Below are 16,675 nucleotides of genomic sequence, written 5' to 3'. Positions count from 1 at the left end.
AGAGACGGGGCCGCTAGCACACACACACACACACAAACAAACAGCAAGGCAGCCTCATGAGGAGTGATGCAAGGTAATGTACTAAAAATCGGCATAATACATAATAATTATGCCAAATTTGTTCCAATTTACATAAAAATCTCACATGGACCCAATCTTGTGCATCGTCTTTTATCATGAGTCATGAGACTAATAACTAATAATGAATATGATTTATTTTTTTTTTAAATCCTTTTGCAGCCACAGTGGAAAGTGTTTGGACACCCCCGGTCTAGAGAATTGTTGAATTATTTGGGAGGAGAGATGTGAATAACAATGCTAACAGCTTGCTATTGTGTGCTCTGTATGGAATAACCACAAGTCAATAAAGTTGTTTTGACCTCTCCGGGAACATTTTTATTATTATTATTATAATTATTATTATTATTGAGAACGTGTACGAAAATGCAAGCGTGTCTGATTGATTTCGCAACCGAATGAAAAAAGAAAACGGGTGCGGATTGAGTTCAACAAACACGCCGTCCCGTCACATGCTGTCAATAAGTTTTTCTAACAACCGCAGGAAGCGTTCCCTCCTGTCCTGAGAGCCGTCGTCCTCCGCCGTCCCCTGCGAGGAAGCCTCAGGGTTACCCCTCGCCGCGACTTTCCGTCGGTCCAAGGCTAGCCGCTCCTTTTCTCTCTCCACAATTTCCTTCTCCTGCTTCAGCGCCGCCGTTTCCCTCTCGATAAGCAGCCTCTCGCGCTCCAGCAGGGCTCGATCCCGCTCCAGGATGGCGATCTCCCGGTCCAACAGGGCTCGGTCTCGCTGCAGGGCCAGGTGCTCCTGCTCCATGGAGCGCCTTTCTACATCCTGGTCTTGGTGGATGCTGTGGAAGTCTGTGCTGCCCTCCATCCCGTCATCCTCCTCCTCCTCTTCAGCCCCGTCCCCATTCAGCTTAACCTCAATTTCCGCATCTCCATTCTGAAATTTAACAGGAGAAGTCGTCCTTGTGCTTGTCCTGATTTTCTTGACCTTAGAGACAGGGGAGAAATGGCCTTTATCCTCAGGGGATATTCCCAAAATGGGGGCACTGCCTCCCAGCCTGCCCTCCATGGCATCATTCATCAGGTTGAAGTGAGGCCATTTGTCCTTATGGTCTTGGTCCTTGAGTACTTTGTATTTTTTACGCAGGTTTTCCCATTTTTTAGAGGCTTGTCGGTGGGTAATCTTATCTTGCAAGCCCATATGTCTGATGATGGCCCTTAGAATGACAACAATCGATTTACTCATCAAGTTGAAGGACCAGGAAGTAAACTCCGTACATACCTCCATGCACACAAAGCTGTGTTTTTCTTTCCAGAGAAGAGAAAATTATTTGAAACCCTCAGCTTCACAAATTCTTCGGTTTCCTTTGCGTTAACTAGAGGAGTAAGCAAACGAAATGTACAAAATGACAAGTCACATCCAGAAACCGGTTGTTAGATTTACAAGGCGTCTTGAACGGAGCACAAACACGGAAGTCCGACAGGTGGCCGAAGTTAGACACAGAAACATTAATCATTAATAATTTTAAATAAATAAAATCACCAGCTTCGTTGTAAAGTATTTTATAATATTAACTCAAAATGCCAAATTCGTAAAGACTTAAGTCCTACACCCATGTCCTGAACATTGATTACGTACTTGTTAGGTCGCCATTTTAACTGTTGAAAAAAGCGTGTCGACATTTTATTTTATTAAAAAAAAAGAACGACTTACATTTGTGAACAAACTCCGCACGGTTTGCTCTGTCGTGTGTTGTATTCGTATAAGCATGGTCCTGGAACTCCATTTAGACGAGGGGTTCATAGATACCATGAAGTGCACTTCGTAGTCGAAGGACGCCCTTCTGATTAAGGGACCCTACGTTCTTCTTCTATTGTTTTTGAAGCGGCCATTTGCTAAACAGTGCCACCTATCACCGTGGAGCGGTTAAACAAGATATAAACGTGTCGATGTTGCAATCGTCACAGTGTTATCATTAAGATTCGAATCTGTCTAAAGTAATATTACAGTTTGGGGATATTATTACCCAAAACTACTAGTATCGCAACTTCTAATAGCCAATATTGTCATTTAAACGTTTCGCAGTACCTCATATGACCTGCTCGTGGCAGCAGCGTTTATCAATGTAGACCAGTAATCCACGACGAAGAAGATAATGACGTCACAGGTGTGTGTAAAATGGCGGTTGATTTGACTCCTCGGTTTCGAAGACTCAATAGCCAAACGCGAAGTTTTCGCCAAAACTTGCAATTTAATGGTAAGTTCGTATTTTCTAAAATAAACACTAGCATAGCTTATGTAATTAGAGAAAACGGCAACCCTATAATGCGTTTAAGAGCGACGAAGACAAGTGTCAAGCTATAATATTAGCACACAAAATAAACAGTATGTACATGTACGGACAATTAGGTCATTAGCACGATGACTATGTGAAAAAAGTTCTACTTTGACTACATCAGCAACAGAAGGAAACCAAAACTGACTTCTGTGTCTTCTAGTAGGTTTCTCGGGCCCCTTTGGGGCCACCCAGCTGTGGCACAACATCATCCACACCCTGCACAGTCAGGTGGAGGTGCGGCGCCAACGGAGGCACCTGCGCGTCTACACCGAGAGCTTCACCGGTTCGGACGCCGTGGACGCCGTCCTCAGCTACCTGATGCAGAACGTTGCCTTTTGCACGAGTGACGTCTCCCGTCTCAAAGCCGCTCGCCTTTGCCAGGCACTAATGGAGGCTAAGGTGTTTGAGCCGGTGGGCGCTAAACTCTTTCGCCGTGACAAGGATGTGGCGTTCGAGGACAGCGGGGGAAGCCTTTACCGTTTCCTGGAGTCTAAATCTGATGTGATGGATGGCGGCGGCAGCGATGCAGAAAACCAAACAATAGAGCCGAAGATGAAGAACAGCAAGCGCGCCAGGTCGGCTTGCGTGTTTGTGTTTTGTTATTCATCAGTCAGCGTTCTAACTCGGTGTTTTGTTTTGCAGGTTGAATGACATGCACATGATCGCCAATCCTCTCGCCGTGGGATCTTCTGACAAGAAGGTGGAGACGCTGCTCAGGTCCATCAATTTGCCGCCTTCAACCACGACTTCCACCGCCTTTCTACCCAAAACCGGTGCGCTGTTGATTCCGATTGAGCTTATCGAGTGAATATCTGACATGTTTTTTTCCTCACAGTGGTGGAGGAGGTGTGGAAGCAGCAGACGTTGCTGCAGTTGCTGCAGATAGTGGAGCTGCCCGTGCTGGACTGCATCCTCGCTTCACCATCCAGGAGTGGGAGGTCTCCACTGGGCAATCAGGACCTGGTTATTCCCAATAAGTACCCGGAAAGAGAGCTGCCAGACACCCTCGATCTGCCCTCGTAAGTCCTCAAATGCTTCTTCTGTGATGAAACAAATTCACTGATATCATGGTGTGTCGTCAGTTGGGATGGGTGGCTCTCAGCAGCCGTAGACTGCCTGGAGCTGTTCCCAGACCAGCTGATCATGGTTGCAGGGGAGCAGCTTCAGCGTCAAGACGGCGTGGAGACATCGGAGCACGCGGCGAGCCAAAAGAGAGTCCTCTTTGACGTTATCGCCAAGTACTACAGCGGAAGGGAAAAGGCTCCCATTCTGTCAGGACGCTACCTGGATGTCCATGTTGGAATTCTCAAGCTATTGGGTAAACACCAACACTGATAATACTCGCTGTTTTTGGATGTTGACCTACATGGTAACCACTTGTACACCGTGCAGCCCCTGAAAAATACTACATAAATTAGAATTATGTGTTTTAGGGGTGTAAGAAAATATAGTTTCAGCGATATCGCAATACTTCGTTCCACGATACTGTATCGATATTAAAGTATGATATGGATATTTTTAGGCATTTATCATAGACTGTATATCAGGGGTCTCAAACAGCATATGGATGCTGTATGGCATCATGTACCATACAGAAAAAAATTATTACGTTTGATTAATGTTCATGTTAAAGGTTAAATAACTGTTAATAGTTATGCTCCCTATCTGTGTGGAAGTGGTAAGTTTTTGGCTATTTAAGTTTAAAGGAAATAACTCGAAGGCTACCGTTTAGGTCGCTAGCGCTCTAGTTTGCGAGTTAACATGTGTCTCAAGACCCTGCAGTTGCGCAATATGTTGTAAATAAAACGAGTATAAATTTTTACACAAAGTAGGGTGTGCGGAAATTGACAAAACCCATGCCGTTTGTAAAATGTGTCGTGTTTCCCGAATAAAGTATTCGGGAAACGCGACAAATCTGCGAGTCCACTTAGCGAGACACCATGAGCATCCTAAAAGGACTTTTTACTGATGTTAGTTACTTTGTTACCACAAAAATACTCTTCTGATGGTGGATAAGTCAGGGACTGTATACTGTATGAATGTGAATATTTGAGCAGGATCTTGAGACATAATTTAATTTGTTTTTTATGGGTTTTTTAATAACAGGATGTTAAAGCTTTATTTATCCAAATGCTACACTTTAAGTTTGTGATACAGCATAACATACTGTTCTAATGGAATAAAAATGTGTTTAGTTAGTGCATATTGCTGGTGTAATTCAGTTTTTCCAGGAAATAATATTTAACTACAAGAAAAACAAAAAAAATATCACCTTGTTAACAGTATCATATCGCCAGATTCTTGCCAATACGCACCCCTAATGTGTTCATTCATTTTCCTTAGCAGCCTCAAAATGTGTTTATGTCTCCTTGCAGAAGAATCCAAGGTGCAGGACGCCATCAGAGCGTCTCAGCTATGTCTGCGTCTCCTACAGACGAACCAGCGAGACGAGCTCAGGCGTCTTCTAGCCTATATGGCGGCGGCGGCGCGCCCGCATGCCTGCCGCCTACAAAAACAGGTAGCCGCCTACATTACAGCGTCACCTCCCACACACGGCCAAGGCTAGTAGAATGATTGTGGTTTCTTTTCAGAGCGATAACCGTACTGTGGTCGGCCGCACTTTCCAGAAAGCCATCATCGTCCATAATGCTGAATTTACTAAATCCCAGAGCGAGACCTTGGTGCTGTTTCTCATGGACAACCATAAAGACCTCTTTAAGGTTTTTTTTTTCTTTCTTTCATTGTATATTTTATGCAATTCACATATTTTTTCATGGTTTTGATTACAGACCCCTACATCCCTCATTCAAGCTGTCCACAGGACGTTGAGAAGCATGCGGGAGGGCAAAGATGCCCACTCCATCGCCAGTAAGACTCATTTAAATCATTCAAATTTCTGCTTCATTATACAAATATAACTCAGGTGCTTATTTTTTTTTTACGTCATCGCAGCGTTCACCTTCTGCAAACAGGCGACGCTGCAGCAGTACCGGGAACAGTGCGAAGCCGCCACGCTGAATGGTCTCAAGCGTCTCCTGCGGGACATCTCCATGAGCAGCATGCCTGCTAAGAAAAAGAGGAGGCTCCTCAAGGAGTTTGAGAGGCATCACCCCGTGATCTTCCTCCAGCATCTCTCCAGCACCTTCTAATCACAGCACTATTGACCTTGGTACTCCGCCAGTGGCAACTTTAAGGCTCTTAAAATAACACTTTTGGTCATTACATTGAGATTTCTTATTAGAAGCTACAATGAGATGCTTCAATTCGGCCTTAAAATGACAATAATAATACAAAAGCAACATGTATCGGGGTCAGGTGCAGCGTGACTTGGTCGATGGTTTGAAAACGGTGAACTACTGCTGTGCACATGGCAACACTACTTTGGGTTTAATTTAGCATTTTCTAGAGGACTAATTTAATCTATGGTTGGTTGTAATTATGTTTTATGAATATTTGTTCTTCCCACACACTGAAAACAAGTTTGTATGCACTTTGATTTTTTTTTCAAAACTTGAAATAATGTACACGTTTTGTCAAGTGTCCAGCCAAGATAGATAGATAGATAGATACCATATAATAATAATAATGTGGAGAATAAATAGATGACATCAAATATGAACAACAATGTACAGCGTAAACAGTTAATTGCACAAATAATTTAAATAATTTTGAATATAGTATATATAACACCCTGAATATGATCATGATGATGATCATTCTGATTTATTTAATAAAGATAAAAATCATTATATTGCATTAATATGTTGATTTTCTTTATACTATAGCATTTGCCAGCAAAGCAGTAGCATGAATCAAATCAATTGAGTGGAAGCGATTACAATAGTTATCCAGCAGGGGGTGCTATATCTCAGTCGGTTTACACAGTCACGGGCTGTTTTGGTGGCGCCATTGGAGACACTATGAAAAATGTATTCGTCATCATTTGAGGGCTTAATTTGTATTTGTTCCAGCTTCTCCAGCTATTCCAGTTTTTGTTTTTATTACAAGTTCCAAATGTTTTTGTATGACTCCCCCTTCCTGTGTTTACATATTGTAGCTCTACTTAAAACGTCATTAGGGTCTAAATTTACAATATGTATATTTAGCAATTTTTCAACCGGTCTTAATATTTTTGATCAGGCATCTTAATCCATGAATGTGAATGCTTGTTTGTCTATATGTGTTTTGTGATTGGCCAGCGATAGGCTCCAGCATACCCCCACAACCCTGGGGAGTATAAGTGGCATAGAGAATGGATGAATGGATGGATGGGATATTGATGAACTAATTACATTTTGGGGGTGATTCAAAATTCAAAATCTTCCCAAAATTCCCTTTTTTTTCTAAAACCAACTCCGTGTTACTACTGCCACAATTCTCAACGGATTCAAGCCACTCCAACATCAAAGCAGATTAACATTTTTCCATACATTCATAATTTTCCATACTACTAATTGCCTATTACTTCCACATTTCTCAATGGATTCACCTCATTCCGATATTGACTCATTGAACAAAGCCGGTACATTCATGATGAGCCACTGAACAAACATTTCCACATTTTTGGACGATTTTGGCTCGCCAATGAACCAAACATGCATGTTTTTGGAATGTGGGAGGACAACGGAGTCCTCCTTAAAGTCTAACCGTAAATTATGAATTCTTCTTTTCCCGTTTTTCCAACGTGTGTAGCCCCGCCTCCGCAGCATCGACACATGAGGCACCCCACATTTTGATCAGGTGCGGCTTTAACGGGTAATAAAGGACGACTCGTTCCTTTCGTCGTCACGTCAAAGAGCTGAATTGTTCGCGAACGACCCATCACCACAGTGCCTAGTTCCCCTATAACTGCAGGGTCTCGGAGGAGAGGCCCCCAGAAAGGAAGGGGCTCCACGCCGAGAAGAAAGGCTTCTACGCGGTAGCGTTGCCGCATCGAGCGCCCTCCTACTCCCTCCGAGCCATCAGTCACACTTCAACCCGTGTCCGACATGAGACGGCGGCTTTCTGCGAGCGGCGGCTCCGCGGAGACGACCTCCAGGCGGCGGCAGCTCTGAAAGGCCACCGACACACCGAGACGCCAGAGAGAGAGAGAGGAAGGAAGGCGGCGTGGAGGGGAAGATGTTGATGCGGTGCTACCGGGTGAAGCTGTCGGCGTGGGCCGCCGTGTTCGTGCTGGTGCTGTGCTGGTTCTATGTGTTCCCGGTGTACAGGCTACCCCGTGAAAAGGACATCGTGGAAGAGGTGCTGAGGCAGGGGAACGCCTGGAAGAGGAACCAGACGGGCATAGACTTGTACAGGTACCCCCCCTATTGTCTTGTACCCATCGGCCTATGCATCAGCAGTACTTTCACTTTTCATTTGTTTCAATAAATCCCATCAATTTAAAGAGGATAAGCTGAAGCTTTAGAGATAAGATTAAGATAACAGCAAGAGACCATCACAACCGGCTCAACGTGTCTCAAGAAAAGGGACAAATATGACCGTAAAACATCATTTCCTCTACTACTTGTCATTATACTTAAGGTGATTAATTACAGTTGTGTAGAAAATAGGCGATTAATCAACAATTCCTCTGATAATCGTGTTTGGTAGGGTATGATTTGGTTCCAAATCCTTTGTGACATGATTTATGACATATGGGCTTGCCGCCCATCAATTGTTTTGATGAAGTCATGCAAAGTCGTTTATTATTTCCTTCATGATGCGCGTTGCTAAGTACTCCGTCATCATGATGTTTCTTTCACTTCTCATTGTGTTTCTGGTAGCTGGGAACTTTTGAACCAGTGCGGCTCCATTGTTGCGTTTGTTTTCGACACCCCTGGTCTGGGTTCATTCATTCATTCATTTTCTACCGCTTTTCCTCACGAGGGTCGCAGGGGGTGCTGGAGCCTATCCCAGCTGTCTTCGGGCGAGAGGCGGGGTACACCCTGGACTGGTGGCCAGCCAATCACAGGGCACATATAGACAAACAACCATTCACACTATTTTATTTTATCTTTTTTATTTGTTTTTATTTTATTTTTTTATTTTTATTTTTTTATTTTATTTTATCTTATATATATATATAAGCGCATATAGACAAACAACCATTCACACTATTTTATTTTATCTTTTTTATTTGTTTTTATTTTTTTATTTTTATTTTTTTATTTTATTTTATCTTATATATATATATAAGCGCATATAGACAAACAACCATTCACACTCACATTCATACCTATGGACAATTTGGAGTCGCGAGCTCTGAGGTCTGCGCGCTAACCACTCGACCGCCGTGCAGCCCTGGTCTGGGTTCTAACCAATTAATTGAAACATAGTTCAGATTAATGAATAATAATAAATGAAGTTACTTGCGGCCCTACGTTATGCGGATATATTGTTTTTTAATTATTTTTGTTCATATAATAGACACAGTGAATAATTGTTTTTCATTTTTTATTAGAATCGGCGTACCCCAATTTGGGAACTTCAAAAAAAATAAGATGCATGTCATAATTCCTGATTTTTAATACAATTTCCCACTGCACTCTTACCAAAGGAAGCTGATGCGGGACTGCTGCGACCCCCAGAAACAGTTTGCGCTAACAAAGGAGAACACGCCGTTGGGCAAGGTGCTGTGGTACGACGGCGAGTTCTACTACTCGCACACGGTCAACAACGACACACACTCGCTGTTTGTGCAGGTGAGTTGCTGTGCCATGGAACATAGAGCGTGTATGACGGAGGTCGTTTTGCACCCACTCAGCACAATACGAGCCTGCTGGTGGGCGTCAAAGGGATGTGAGACGCGCAGAAAAGAAGTCCGGCATAGCTTCTTTTGTCTTTCATTTACAACCCAAATGTGGTATGGTTCTTTTTTTTTTTTTTGAGTGGGGTTTGTTGGAAATCCTACACAATAGAACCAAAAATGGATGTCCCTGCATAATGCACACCACAGTGGAAAAAAAAAATCCCAGTGGGTGTTTTTCTTTCTAGGCAGATAAAGCTCCACATTTTCATGCTTCCACAAAAGCATGTGAATATGTGGCCAGATTTTTTTTTTTTTGGCAGTACTAAACCAGAGGCCCTTGGTGCGGTGAGCTAATATCCTGCTTGTGGGGGAGAAATGCAATGAATATGTGACCCTAATTTGCCGGCGCGAGCTGTGCATGCTCATTCATGAAAGGATATGGGGGAAGGTGAGGTGAAAAGAAATGGAGATAACGGCAGGAGCGGTGTTGAGATTTCGCCTGGTGTTTTGTAGGTAATTGTACTAATGATGATGAGCGCTATTTATGACTAAAGCTCCACAAACATGGCAGTATTTCACATGAAAAACACTAAAGTGGGACTACAAACACTGTACTCCATTTCCATAGCAAGTCATAAATAACACATTTCCTAACATGATAAATTATGTTGAAGACAAAATCCGACTGAAATGTGAAGTGTTTAGCATGCTGCTAGGTGCTAGCATGCTAACCAAAACAACACTCAAAGCCAGGCTAATAATAATAATGTGTACTATTTATCTTCAAACTTCACTTATTTTGTCACTATTATTACATGAAAAAGTGTGCTACTAAAAGACTACATTTTGCTAGCTATTGTAAACTAAAAAAAATCTGAAATACAAAAAAAGGGGAGTGTTTAGCATGCTGCTAGGTGTTAGCATGCTAGCCTAAACAATACTCAAAGTCAAGCTAATAATAATAATAATAATGTGTACTATTTATCTTCAAACTTCACTAATCTTGTCATTATTTTTTACATGAAAAAGTCTGCTGTTAAAAGACTACATTTTGCTAGCTAATGTAAACTGAAAAAAAGACATAGAAAAAAAGGGGGAGTGTTTAGCATCCTGCTAGGTGTTAGCATGCTAGCCTAAACAATACTCAAAGCTAAGCTAATAATAATAATGAGCACTATTTATCTTCAAACTTCACTAATTTTGTCACTTTTTTACATGAAAAGGTCTGCTACTAAAAGACTACATTTTGCTAGCTATTGTAAATTGAAAAAAAATCTGACATAGAAAAAAAGGGGGAGTGTTTAGCATGCTGCTGGGTGTTAACATGCTAACTGTGAAAAAAAAATTCTGACATAAAAAAGGGGAGTGTTTAGCATCCTGCTAGGTGTTAGCATGCTAACCGTGAAAAAAAAATTCTGACATTAAAAAAAGGGTGAGTGTTTAGCATCCTGCTAGGTGTTAGCCTAAACAATACTCAAAGCCAAGCTCAGCAGATGGGGGCAAATGTATATTTTAAAAAGCAGGCTCCAAAATGCTACTAAAACACTACATTTTGCTAGCTATTGTAAACTGATTTCTTAACAAATGTAAAAGAAAAAAATCTGACATAAGAAAAAAAAGTGTTTAGAATGCTGCTAGGTGTTAGCATTCTAACCGAAACAATACTCAAAGCCAAGCTCAGCAGATTAAGGGTAGTTTCTACATATTCTGTTTGGTGTACTAATTTACCCAAGGACAATATATTTTAGTAGTTTGATTTTAGTTCGATTTCTTTTTCTTCTCTAATGTGCTGCCCTCTGTTGCATGGAAGATTGAACTACAAGGGTCATTGATTCATATTCTTTCAAAATCAGTCAATGAATGCGAGTTCCACCAACGCCGTGTTCTTTGCAAGTATTTATCACCTGAGGTCTATGTGGGTGAACTGGACAAACCACTTTGCGGTAGGCAGTGAATGCATCATTTGCATGTTTGCCAAAATCCAGACACACCTTGCATGTTGTGGTTTCCTCCCTTAACGTGTGTTCTATTTTTAGCGGCGGCTTCATTAGGAATGCGTGCACACACAGTAGATTTTTTTTTTTTTTTTTCAAGGGATGTGATTCGTTGGTAGAGCACCCATAGGCTGATGGTCAAGAGTCAGTCGACATCTAGTTCTGATGAAGGACTACCATGTCGGCATAAGATAAAATGATCTTGGGATATCTTGGTATCTGAGGAGACAACTATAAAAGGTGGATAAGCCCGTTGCTATGGAGGACGACATTAGAATACACTTTTAGCTTTAGCTTTTAGCTAACTTTTTTTTTAAGGTGAAATCTAGTTACAAGAGTGGTCAACCAATCAGAGGAGAGGACAGAAACATGCTGACATCACTGTGGGCCGGCTTACTGCCCCTCAGATTGGCTAAAAACAAAAAGCCAACCCCTTTGTTTATAGTGCGTATGTGACGTGGGCCAGCACTCCTGATTCTGAAGGCCTTGAATAAATTCCATTGATATGGTAACACATACAAACTGATTGCTTCACCAAAAAAAAAAAATGAACACAAAAACACAATACTGGAATAACAGCAGCCAATAGACATGCTACTAGGCAGAGGAGCCTGAACTGAATGAAAGCGATAAAAAAATACATCCGACCCCCGTCCCCCTTCCCAAAGTGCCCCTAAGGACATAAGTGTGTGTTTGTACATCTCGTCCGAAATCTAGTGCTGCCATAGCACGGCAAGTCAATCAAATGTACAGAAGAGGACGAAAAGCAGGCAACAACAATAAAGATGGTGGCCTAAGTGAAAACATTTCATAACAGGAACCATCTTCTTCCTGATCAAATCACTTGAGGCTGCAGCAGAGTCTTAAAGCAAAGCTGTGCAATATTTTGAAAGCAGCCAGATGTTGAGAGTCACGTTTCAACTAGAATTGATGTGCCGTTTGATATGATTTCGTTCCAGGCCAACCCTCTGCAGTTACCCCTGAAGAAATGTGCGGTGGTGGGAAACGGAGGCATCCTGCGACACAGCCAATGCGGGCACGAGATCGACCAGTTCGACTTCGTCATGAGGTTGTTTGCCTGGCGTCAGGCCCTCCCCGAGCTTGTCAACAAGGAGCTGCCATTGACAAATAGCTGAAGGGCGCTTTAAAGGAAATGATTTGAATGGCCTCGCTTTGCATGGCCGCCGTATAACTTAGCTCAAGTTTGAATCTCTTCTCTAACCCAAGCAATGAATGACAGACGCCATGAAACACGTTGACTTGCATGCATTTTCATTGCTGGGATTTAGTTGTTTTTATTCCCCCCCACAACATTCAGGTGTAACCTTCCGCCTGTTTGCAAGGAATTCGTGGAGGATGTGGGAAGCAAAACCCACCTGGTGACGGCCAACCCCAGCATCATTGACAAAAGGTGACGCAAAAATGGCATGATGTTTCATCATAAGTCATAATTATGAGATGAAAAAGTCATAATTACTATAAGATAGGAAGGCCGTAATTATTCATTCATTTTCTGCCGCTTAGCCTCAGGGGGTGCTGGAGCCAATCCCAGCTGTCTTCAAGCGAGAGGCGGGGTACACCCTGGACTGGTGGCCAGCCAATCACAGGGCACATATAGACAAACAACCATTCACACTCAACATTCATACCAATTTGGAGTCGCCTAGCATGTTTTTGGAATGTGGGAGGAAACCGGAGTACTCAGAGAACATGCAAACTCCACACAGAGATGGCCGAGGGTGGAATTGAACTCATGTCTCCGAGCTGTGAGGTCTGTGTGCTAAACACTCGACCGCCGTGCAGCCCTGTAATAATTATTATATGTTCTACCGCTTATCCTCACGAGGGTCGCAGAGGGTGCTGGAGCCTATCCCAGCTGTCTTCAGGCGAGAGGCGGGGTACACCCTGGACTGGTGGCCAGCCAATCACAGGGCACATATAGACAAACAACCATTCACACTCAACATTCATACCAATTTGGAGTAAGCTAGCATGTTTTTGGAATGTGGGAGGAAACCGGAGTACCTGGAGAAAACCCACGGGGAGAACATGCAAACTCCACACAGAGATGGCCGAGGGTGGGATTGAACTCAGGTCTACAAGCTGTGAGGTCTCTGTGCTAACCACTCCGTCACCGTGCAGCTCTGTAATCATTCATTTTCTACCGCTTTTCCTCAAGAGGGTTGCGGGGGTGCTGGAGCCTATCCCAGCTGTCTTCGGGCAAGAGTCGGGGTACACCCTGGACTGGTGGCCAGCCAATCACAGGGCACATATATGTAGACAAACAACCATTCACACTCACATTCATACCTATGGACAATTTGGAGTCGCCAATTAGCCTAGCATGTTTTTGGAATGTGGGAGGAAACCGGAGAGAACACGCAAACTCCACACAGAGATGACCGAGGGTGGGGATTGAACTCCGGTCTCTTAGCTGTGAGGCCTGCGTGCTAACCATTCGTCACCGTGCAGCCCTGTAATTATTAAATGAAAAATAAAATTAAAATGACGATTCTTAGTTGCGTTATCTTTCTAAGTTGTATTTATGTTGCTATCAAACAATCAAATCACTAATCAATGATGTGATTAGGTGTCCCTAATGAAGTGTCCTGTTATCTATGTTAGATTCCAGGGTCTCCTATGGTCCAGAAAGTTCTTTGTGGACAGCATGAAGGCCTACGGCTCCAGCTACATATACATGCCGGCCTTCTCCATGAGGCCCGGCACCGACCCGTCACTGCGGGCCTCCTACGCCCTTTCTGACTCCTCGTCCAACCTCACCATGCTCTTCGCCAACCCGGCCTTCCTGCGCAGCGTGGGCCAATTCTGGAAGGCCCGCAACGTGCACGCCAGGCGCCTCTCCACGGGGCTCTTCATGGTGAGCCTGGCGCTGGGCCTGTGCGAGGAGGTGACGGTGTACGGCTTCTGGCCCTTCTCGGTGGACCTGGCCGAGCGGCCCATCAGCCACCATTACTACGACAACGTGCAGCAGAACCACTGGTTCCACGCCATGTCGGAGGAGTTTGTGCAGCTGTGGGAGCTGCACAAGAGCGGAACGCTGCGCATGAGGCTGGGACGCTGCCCCCAACAGGAGCCGTGGAGCTAGTGGAGCTAACGGAGCTAGCTAGTTATCCTCACTGATACAAACTCCTTAATCCCACGCTAAAATATTCATCCTGGCTCCATCTGAGCCTCCCGGGACTAATTCAAGCGGGGGTTGCTGCTCCGTCTTTTTGACATATGGCGCAACTGGACCACACCCCCCAACATCGCCATATCCTCCCTAAACGACGAGCAGGATGCATGTCAGGATTTCCCTGCCTGTGTTTTTTTCTCCCCCGTCCGGATGCCAAATAAGGCTTTAAGGTGAGCACAAGCGCCACGGGGTGGCCAATCAAGTCAAGCCAAGTTGAACCCCCACCCGCCCCATCCCCCCATCCCCCAGGGACAAGAAGGGGGAAAAGATGTCAGTGTTGAAATGTCATCCTTGGACCTCATTTTGCTTATTGCTAACATTATTCTCATTATTATTATTTGCTATTTTCCTTTCCCCTCCTGCATTTTTCATCAACATTTTGTGTTTTGCTGCGTCGGCCAAAAAACGACCACGCCCAAGAGCGGCTGAATGCTAGCTTTTGGTGTGCAAGGGTGATAAAACAGAATGTGCCATACTGTCAGCTGAGATATCAGCTCGGGTTAATTTTTGCCCAACATGTGAAGGTTCACGACAGTGTTCCATCAACCGGGTGTTTGTTTTTTGTTTTTTTTTTTTTATGAGAATTTTTTTTTGTTGACGTTGGCTTGCACTAAAATACATTAATTTATTTTCACCCTCGCTCATTAACCCACAAGGCACTTGGTCTGCCAGAGAAGTAGACTTAGCAAGAGGGATCCATTAGCCATCAGGCGGCAATAAAATGTTCATTGTAGTTCCAATTGTATTTATTTGGCTTCTGATGTTTTTCTTTTTTTTTTTTTTTTTTTTACTATTGTGAAGGCAGCGGTGATGCAATGCAACGAAAATTTGTTGGATTTAGATTAAAGGTTCAATTTGTAGATGATTGAAGCGGGCCAGTGCTTACTTTTTGTTGCAAAATGTGCATTCAAGACTCATATTTTAGGATATAAAGTCTCTGATCTCACTTTGGAATATTTTAAACGACTCAGAATGTTCATATCAGCCAATCAGAAGCCTGAAGAAAGTCCTACTCGGGGAAAAGGCGCAAAAACAACACTGGCATATTATAGTGCTTGTCCTGAAGTGACCAATTCAATGATAACAAAATGATATCCAATATATTACAAATTGCCTTTCAAAGCACATAACCGGCTGGACTGGGCTCTGCCGGCTCCGTAGTCAGTCTCCGTGCAGAGTGAAAGGTAATGTAATCTAACGTCATGTCTCAGAAGATTACTGATGCCAAGTAAGCACAATACTACATAACTAGCTTGCAATATGCTTAGAGTAATAATAATAGACCATCATCTATCAGCAAACATCCATCATGTATTCATTTTTGGACAAACTTGATTATTTTGATATTATTTTAAATTCTTTTCATCTAAAAAATATGAGGCCCTGACAAAGTTTTGATATTATTAGCCCATTGCAGAACTTCATCCGTTTTCCTGTTGGTGCCCGAGGCTACAAAATGTGTCAATGTGCAAAAGCGTTGAGTCACTTTGAGTCCTCTGACTGTCTTTGAGACATGCAAATGTACCAGTTGTCCCAAAAGTCATCTCGGATTACATCCGGAAGCAACCGTCCCTTGGGCCAATTAACTGCAATGCACCCACCTCCACCTACCCGGTGCTGGAGGCCCCACGGGAGAAACTATATGCAGGAATTCAATTCATGAGAGAAGAGAGTTATGGAAGCATTCCTCTTGGAATGTGATGAAAAATAACAGCGGAGCTATGCAAGCTGCTACTCCAAGCCTTATTTTTTCCAATTTCTTTCCTGTCGCCCTCCTATGGAAGCAAATTATGAGATAAAAAGTCATAAATATGAGATATGATGCCATAATCATTAGAGATAAGTCAACATTTTTGATTTAAAAAGTCAAAATTTTGGGATGAAAAGTCATACTTAAAAGGAAATTATGAGAAAAAAAGTAAATTTTGAGGTAAAAATGCATAGTTATGACATCACAAATGTAAATTCATTCATTTTCTATTGCTTATGCTCACAAGGTTCGTGGGGGTGCTGGAGCCTATCCCAGCTGTCTTCGGGCTAGAGGCGGGGTACACCCTGGACTGGTCACAAATGTAAATGAGATTCATTCATTCATTTTCTACCGCTTTTTCCTCACAAGGGTCGCGGGGGTGCTGGAGCCTATCCCAGCTGTCTTCGTACACCTGGACTAGTCATAAATGTAAATTATAAGATAAAAAGTCAATTTTTAGGTAAAAATACATAGTTATGAGATAACCAATGTAAATTCATTTTCTACCACTTATCCTCAGAAGGATTGCGTGGGTGCTGGAACCTATCCCAACTATCTTTGTACACCCTGGACTGGTCCTAAATGTAAATTATGAGATAAAAAGGTCAATTTTGAGGTAAAAATACATAGTTATGAGATAAC

The 16,675-nt window shown here is 43.0% G+C and overlaps 3 protein-coding genes across 3 annotated transcripts; 2 read left to right on the top strand and 1 right to left on the bottom strand.

Annotated features, from left to right (window-relative positions):
- Window positions 1-289: 289 nt before the first annotated feature.
- On the bottom strand, window positions 290-1,919 carry LOC131132027 (uncharacterized). The gene is made up of 3 exons (XM_058077185.2): window positions 1,739-1,919; window positions 1,307-1,400; window positions 290-1,241 (listed from the first exon to the last, which is right to left on the bottom strand). Exons 1-3 carry the CDS (start codon window positions 1,809-1,811, stop codon window positions 527-529), a joined length of 882 nt encoding a protein of 293 aa, XP_057933168.2. The 5' UTR covers window positions 1,812-1,919; the 3' UTR covers window positions 290-526.
- Window positions 1,920-2,176: 257 nt separating this feature from the next.
- Window positions 2,177-6,112, top strand: depdc4 (DEP domain containing 4). The gene is made up of 9 exons (XM_058077181.2): window positions 2,177-2,282; window positions 2,527-2,938; window positions 3,006-3,136; window positions 3,199-3,382; window positions 3,446-3,681; window positions 4,739-4,881; window positions 4,955-5,083; window positions 5,153-5,231; window positions 5,316-6,112. Exons 1-9 carry the CDS (start codon window positions 2,204-2,206, stop codon window positions 5,510-5,512), a joined length of 1,590 nt encoding a protein of 529 aa, XP_057933164.2. The 5' UTR covers window positions 2,177-2,203; the 3' UTR covers window positions 5,513-6,112.
- Window positions 6,113-7,064: 952 nt separating this feature from the next.
- On the top strand, window positions 7,065-15,205 carry st8sia1 (ST8 alpha-N-acetyl-neuraminide alpha-2,8-sialyltransferase 1). Its single transcript, XM_058078428.2, has 5 exons — window positions 7,065-7,660; window positions 8,902-9,046; window positions 12,047-12,156; window positions 12,406-12,498; window positions 13,713-15,205. The coding sequence occupies exons 1-5, from the start codon at window positions 7,482-7,484 to the stop codon at window positions 14,191-14,193; spliced, it is 1,008 nt and encodes a 335-aa protein (XP_057934411.2). The 5' UTR covers window positions 7,065-7,481; the 3' UTR covers window positions 14,194-15,205.
- The last annotated feature ends 1,470 nt before the right edge of the window (window positions 15,206-16,675 follow it).

Source organism: Doryrhamphus excisus, linkage group LG2, assembly GCF_037039965.1.
Source record: "Doryrhamphus excisus strain RoL-2023G ecotype Guam linkage group LG2, RoL_Dexc_Guam_v1.1, whole genome shotgun sequence".
NCBI lineage: Eukaryota > Metazoa > Chordata > Actinopteri > Syngnathiformes > Syngnathidae > Doryrhamphus > Doryrhamphus excisus.
The sequence above is the reverse complement of the archived record's forward strand: the minus strand, read 5'-3'. Positions and strand labels throughout refer to the sequence as shown.